This window comes from Cebus imitator, unplaced genomic scaffold, assembly GCF_001604975.1.
Source record: "Cebus imitator isolate Cc_AM_T3 unplaced genomic scaffold, Cebus_imitator-1.0 Scaffold356, whole genome shotgun sequence".
Taxonomy (NCBI): Eukaryota; Metazoa; Chordata; class Mammalia; order Primates; family Cebidae; genus Cebus; species Cebus imitator.
The window spans coordinates 2171190-2178555 of NW_016107671.1; the positions used below are offsets into that span (position 1 = coordinate 2171190).

Genomic DNA, 7366 nt, shown 5'->3' on the forward strand with positions numbered 1-7366 from the left:
CGCCACCATGCCCAGCTGAATTTTTGTATTTTTAGTAGAGACGCGGTTTCACCATGTTGACCAGGATGGTCTCGATCTCTTGACCTCGTGATCCACCCGCCTCAGCCTCCCAAAGTGCTGGGATTACAGGCTTGAGCCACCGCGCCCGGCCTACTTTTTGTATTTTTAGTAGAGATAGGGTCTTACCATGTTGTCCAGGCTGGTCTAAGCTCCTGACCTCAGGTGATCCACCCGCCTCGGCCTCCCAAAGTGGTGGGATTACAGGCATGAGCCACCGCGCCCCACTGAGATATTACTTCTTTTCTTCTCTTTAGCATTTCAGTCTTCTGTCTTCATCCTTTTGTTATAGTCCTCTATTTATAAAAGAGAGCATTCTTAAACCTATCAGAAAAATAAAAATTATTGTTTAATATCTTTCTTTCTCATAGTTTTCACTTTCTTCTCTTTCTTTCCCTGGGCAATGCCTTATACTTGTTTTCTGCCTGAGTCTCACATCCCATTTTCACCATGAGACCTACCACCAGGTTCCAAAATCCATATGCCTGGAATCAAAGTGATAATTTCAGGATCGTGATTTCTTTCCAATAAACTTTTGTGTTTCATATCACAGTGCTGAGCATCATTCTTGATATCTGCCCACCTGGATTTGGGTGAAAAATACTAACTCATTCTCATCCTATTTCCCTGAGTACATTTTCACATCTTGTTTGCTTTTATCCCCCTTTTGTACCTTGTCTAGGACAGTAAATATTTGTTGACTAAATTAATCTTGTTTCATTAGGCCTCTCATTGGTATCTTTCTGATGTGTCCTTAAAGCATTTTCTTCACTCTGAGCTCTTGACTTTATAAAAGTCCTGCAAGCTACAATAATCTGATGAATTCTCAAATGTATTTCCTTGTTTTATATGAATGACTTTCAGATAGACTTCCATATATATACTTGCAAAGTTAGCCAGCTATGAAATTGGAGAGTACGGTAGTCCATACAAGACCACCCTTACTTCTGACACCAGCTGTAAGTTTGGGGATCCCCAAGACTGCCCTTAGATTAGATAGTTTTGTTTTTTTTGAGACAGAGTCTCATTCAACCTCCACCTCCTAGGTCCAAGCTATTCTTGTGCCTTAGCATCCCAAGTAGCTGGGATTATAGGCATGTGCCACCACACCCTGCTGATTTTTGTATTTTTATTAAAGATGGGGTTTCACCATGTTGGCCAGACTGGTCTTGAACTCCTGACCTCAAGTGATCCACCCACCTCAGCCTCCCAAAGTGCTAGGATTACAGGCGTGAGCCACCATGCCCAGCTAGGTTCAATAATTTACTGAAAAGCCCCATGGAACTCAGTGAAAGCTGTTATGCTCACAATTACGGTTTGTTTCAGGAAAAGATTCCAGTGCCGTAAGAAGCTGAGCTAATGCTTGCTGCATGACTCAAAGTTCCTACCCTAAATCACATTGTTACTGTTTGGCCAGCCAAAGACTCCCTGGCAAACAAATAAACTCCTGTTAGCCATGATGACATTCAAAGAGCTTAAAGATTACCACACTGAAACTGAAGTTAAAGTTTAGACATTGTGTTTGGCAAGGTTAAATTCTTTACCACACAATATTATATGTCATTTAGCTAAAAGATTGTGTTTCATTTCCTCCATGAAATACCTTGATTACTTTATAGAGTATGTCTATTTCTTTTTTATGCATTCCCATTCTACTTAACGTCTATAACATGTGAGCAAACACGTCCTCTGATATGATCTAGTAATTTGATACCTAATTCAACATTGTTTTATCTGACATTTCTTTCTCCATTTGGTTAATTGTTTCCTCAAAATAAGATCCTCTCTTTTGTCTTTCCTTACTGCAGCTTGTAATGGAGGCCAGGTATTCAGCAGTTATCTTTTTGATTGTCATATCATGCAGGGAAAATATCTTTCTCATCCATTTAGAAATCATTTACTACTAAGTTCTTTTTAGGTGTACCTGCCAATATTGTATCCCCTAACCTCAGATAATGGTGTGTAAATGTATACTCAGAATAGTTTAGAGAATATTGTCAATAATATATTGACCTATAAAAACATGAGTTTTAGTTAAGAAAGCAATATTATATTATCAAATTGTGGACTTGACATAGAATGACCATGTTAAAATTCCAGGCTGTTGGAAAATATTTTGAAGTGAATGTTCCAGACCATAATTATATTACAATTTCAAACAGATGGGATACTGAGAGGCAGAAAAACTGTGTGAAACCTTAGCTGGGAGCAGAAGCTCACTTCTGTAATCTCAGCATTTTGGGAAGCCAACAGTGTGTGGATCACCTGAGGTCAGGAGTTCAAAACCAGCCAGGCCGACACAGTGAAACCCCATCTCTACTAAAAACAATGTAAAAAAAAAAAAAAATAGCCAGATGTGGTGGCACGCACCTTTAGTCCCAGCTACTCAGGAGACTGAGACATGAGAATCACTTGAACCTTGGAGATGGAGGTTGCAGTGAGCCAGGATTGGAAGGAAGAAGAAAGGAAGGAGAGAAAGAGAGAGAGAAAGAACTATTTGAAAGCTTTAAGAAAAATTGACTGGTAGCATATAAGAAAGAAAAAAAAAAAAAGACTGAAAGCTTTAAGAAAAAATGGATAGTAGCATACAAGAAAGAGAGAGAGAAGTATGGAAGCGTTAAGAGAAATTGGATAGCAGCATATAAGAAACAAAGAAAAGGAAGAAAGAAAAAATAAGAGAAATAAATGAAAAAGAAAGAATATGTGAAAGCTTTAAGAAACATTGGATGCAGCATATACTTGGAGGTGTTTGAAGTTCTTAGGGAGACAATGTAACTTCAGTTAGCAGTACCGATTAGTTTTACATGGCCTAGAACTGCACATAAGTGGAAGTGTATGTGTACTCTGTTTCATAAAGCTTATAGTCTGCAAAATATTTGAGATTCGTTCCTGTTGTCATTGTGTATCAGCATTGTTTCTTCTTATTGTGAGATAGTATTCTATTGTATAATACATGACACAGTTTTACCTGTTAATCTTTTCATGGATATTTGGGCTGTTCCCAGTATGGGACTATTATAAATAAAAATGTAAATCATAGATGAGTTGAATCCATCTTTAAATTGCCCTCCCAAGTACGCGTCGTAGTAAGGCAACAATAGTAAGATATACAAGAATTTATTTTTTTAAATAGTAAAGATTAATGCTCTGCACATACATTGAATAATCCAGTCCTTTACAGCTCCATAGGGAAGCAGAATTAAGGTATGTGACTGTATTGGGAGGAAAACTCAAGCCTATTCTTCCCTAAAGCTGAAAAAAGTAATTCGGCAAATTGAAAGGACGAAGTTAGAATTGATGGTGAGGAGAATTTCATTATTGACCGTCTCTGGCAGAATAGATTGATGGTAACAGCAATCAGAATACTACAGTGCCCGGGCACTGTGGCTCACACGTATAATCCCAGAATTTTTGGAAGATCACTTGAGGCTGGGAGTTTGAGATCAGCCTGGGCCACATAGGAAAACCTCAACTCTACAAAAAAATATAAAAATTAGCTGGGCGTGGTGGCACACACCTGTAGCCCCAGATACTTGGGAGGCTGAGGTGGGAGGATTGCTTGAGCCCAGGAGGTCAAGGCTACAGTGAGCCGGGATCACATCACGGTATTCCAGCCTGGAGGACAGAGCAAGACCCTGTCTCAAAAAAAAAAAAAAAAAAAAAAAAAATTCAAATACACGCACACACACAAACACACACACACACACATACCAGTGATTATATTCATGTTGGAAATATATTTTGTCTTTTAGTGTATTTTATAATTCCTCATGGGAATATGTTTTCTAGATTCTCTGCTTTCAAGCGAAAATAAATTACGGTTATATGGACAGTTAGGGCCTAGACTATAGACTAATGTTTCTGTAAACACTAGGAAAGGAGCTGGAAAAGTTCATTTACCATGCATAGGCAAAATGGAAGTGAAGAAGAAAGAATTGGAAGCACTCATAGCACTTATTTAGGTGTGAGGGGATAAATGTGTAGCTTTTCATCTCTTCATAAATAATTTTTTTGTCATCTTGCCTACTGTTCAGTACCCTTGGTAGGCTTACTTCAGCAGCTCTGAATCCTCCATGCCAAGGACAATCCCTCTTTTATCATTCTTTCTCTTCTGCTCACTCATCCTTGTTTCTTACACCTTCTCAGTGCAGCTTATATTTATAACATGCCAAAGATACGAGTGTTTTTTGCTTCTGCCAGTTTTTCTTCATTTTTACAGTGTAGCAAGAAGTGTATTTATGTTTATACATTTTCCCTACCAAGAAGGAATTTATTCTGGCCTTTTTGTAGATCACAGTAGTGAGCTAGTCCCACCATAGTTTGTCTGTGTGTACACCCAATCCATAGCATTTATGTGCAGACTTACAGTGTTAATTGTATTCTTTTCTAGAAGAAGATGGGAAAACTGAAGATGTCTTAGTGAAGTTCAAAGAATACCAAGACAGGCATTCTAGATCCCTCATACTTATTAACCACAAAAAACTAATTAAGGAGAGAAGTAATATTTATGGTAAAACACTTACTCTAGGCAAGAACCATATTTCAAAAACAACACTATGTGAATATAAACCTGACGGAAAAGTTTTGAAAAATATTTCAGAACTAGTCATTAGAAATATAAGCCCCATAAAAGAGAAGTTTGGTGACAGTATTGGATGGGAGAAATCACTTCACAATACTAAGCATGAGAAAATTCATCCTGCAGTGAATCTCTGTAAACAAACAGAAAGAGTTCTCAGTGGTAAACAGGAGCTTATTCAGCATCAGAAGGTTCAAACTCCAGAGCAACCATTTGACCATAATGAATGTGAAAAATCCTTCCTGATGAAGGGAATGCTGTTTACACATACTAGAGCTCGCATAGGAGAAAGAACCTTTGAATACAACAAAGATGGAATTGCCTTCATAGAAAAGTCAAGTCTCAGTGTCCATCCAAGTAATCTTATGGAAAAGAAGCCCTCTGTCTGCAACAAATATGGGAAATTCCTCTGCAGAAAGTCTGTTTTTATTATGCCTCAGAGACCTCAAACAGAAGAGAAACCCTTTCAATGTCCTTACTGTGGGAATAGCTTTAGAAGGAAGTCATACCTCATTGAACATCAGCGAATTCACACAGGTGAAAAACCTTATGTTTGCAATCAGTGTGGAAAGGCCTTCCGTCAGAAGACAGCCCTCACCCTTCATGAGAAAACACACATAGAGGGGAAACCCTTTATTTGTATTGATTGTGGGAAGTCCTTCCGCCAAAAGGCCACCCTCACTAGACATCACAAAACACATACGGGAGAGAAAGCCTATGAATGTCCTCAGTGTGGAAGTGCCTTTAGGAAGAAGTCATACCTCATTGATCACCAGAGAACTCACACAGGAGAGAAACCGTATCAGTGTAATGAGTGTGGGAAGGCATTTATCCAGAAAACAACCCTCACTGTGCATCAGAGAACTCACACCGGAGAGAAACCCTATATTTGCAATGAATGTGGGAAGTCCTTCTGCCAAAAGACAACCCTCACTCTCCACCAGAGAATTCACACAGGGGAGAAACCATATATTTGTAATGAATGTGGGAAGTCTTTCCGCCAGAAGGCAATCCTCACTGTTCATCACAGAATACATACAGGAGAGAAATCCAATGGCTGTCCTCAGTGTGGGAAAGCCTTTAGTAGGAAGTCAAACCTCATTCGCCATCAGAAAACTCACACAGGAGAGAAACCATATGAATGTAAACAGTGTGGGAAGTTCTTCAGTTGTAAGTCAAACTTAATTGTCCATCAGAAAACTCACAAGGTAGAAACCATGGGAATTCAGTAAGTAATGTGACTTTTTTTATAAAAAAAATTTTAAGTCATAGTAAACCCTGTACATGATGTTGCTTGCAATTGTAATAATATCCAACCGTTTAAGGTACTAGGATACCACATGGTATCCTACTGTTTGCCAGCCTATAAAACACACACATATTATTAGACAAATTACATGACAGAATTCATTTAAAAGTCCAAATTTTTTATTACTAGCTTCAGCAGACAAAAACTTCCTCTGTCAAGGTGTTATAAACATTTAAAATCACATTTTCCATTTCAATACATATCTTTCTGTTAAGCAGTAATAAATAGTTGGCCAACTGACTGTGGTCCATGGACTATACAGTGAGTAGACATTCTTTAAAAGAAGAAGGCATGAGCTGTATTTCTCATTGCAAATACAAAATAAAAATTAGTTGTTACCGCCTCACAGTTGACCATGATTCTGACTTCTAACATTATAAATTAGATTTTACACATTATAAATCATTATGTATCATGTATTCTTTCATATACAGCTTATTACATTCATCATGTCCCTGAGTCTGATCATTAGTGCATGTAACAGAAGTTTATTGAGTATAGAGTTCTATTATATGATTATATCACAATTTATCCATTCTACTGTTGATGGACTTCTACATTGTTTACAGCTTAGGGTCATAATAAATAATGCTTCTGAGAACATATTTGTCTTGGTGTACATACATGCATTTCTCTTGTATATATACTTAGGAATGGAATCGCTGGGTCTTAGAACATATGTATTCAGTCAGATACTGCCAGACAATTCAGAACTTTCACCACATGAGATCACACTGAAGGGAAGCAGCATGTTTTATCAACATGTGCTGGTTCAAACCAGAGAATTCATGCTAGAGGAAAAAAATCTATCAATGTTATTGTGAAAACTGGGAATGTGAATATAATATATGTAGAAAGGCTTTCAGCCAGAGCCCAAATCTTCCAGACAAATGTAATAAATGTGAGATTGCTGTTAGCCACAGCTAATGCCTTATTTGAAAGCAAAAAGTCTACCAAAGAAGGAAAACCATCCAACATTTTCCTTATTCAACATCAGAGAATTCCAACTAGAAAAAAGTCCTGTGAGTGTGTTGAAATTGGAGCATGGGGAGGAATATAGTGTTTACCCATGGCCTGCATCTTACTGGTCAAGTACAAATAATGAATATGGAAAAGCTTACAGCCATCGTTCAACTATTACACTATATCAGGGAATTCACATAGGATGAGAACTCTTTGCATGAAATGATTGTAAGAATGACTTTAACTGTTGCTCATTTCTTACACAACATTGAAGAATTAATACTAAAGAAAGGAAAATAAAAGGAAACAAACGGGACTTGGGATTTTTAACTCTGAGGAAAGCTCTCTCCCATGAAAGAAGTCTAGCCATACCAAGACTATAGTGCTAACAAGTCTATGTGTAAGGCACCCTGGTCAACAGCTGAAGCTGAGCTCCCAGCCATCAGCTAGCATGAGCT

The 7366-nt window shown here is 37.9% G+C and overlaps 1 protein-coding gene across 3 annotated transcripts in view; it reads left to right on the forward strand.

The window, feature by feature from the left end:
- The window catches only part of ZNF382 (zinc finger protein 382), a 21830-nt gene extending 14965 nt beyond the window's left edge, over positions 1-6865 (forward strand). For all 3 annotated transcript variants that reach the window (XM_017506640.2, XM_037730646.1, XM_017506641.2), the window contains one exon: positions 4448-6865. In XM_017506640.2, the coding sequence (XP_017362129.1) occupies positions 4448-5868 (1421 nt within the window). In that variant the 3' untranslated portion in view covers positions 5869-6865. The remainder of the gene's footprint in view (positions 1-4447) is intronic.
- Positions 6866-7366: the final 501 nt, after the last annotated feature.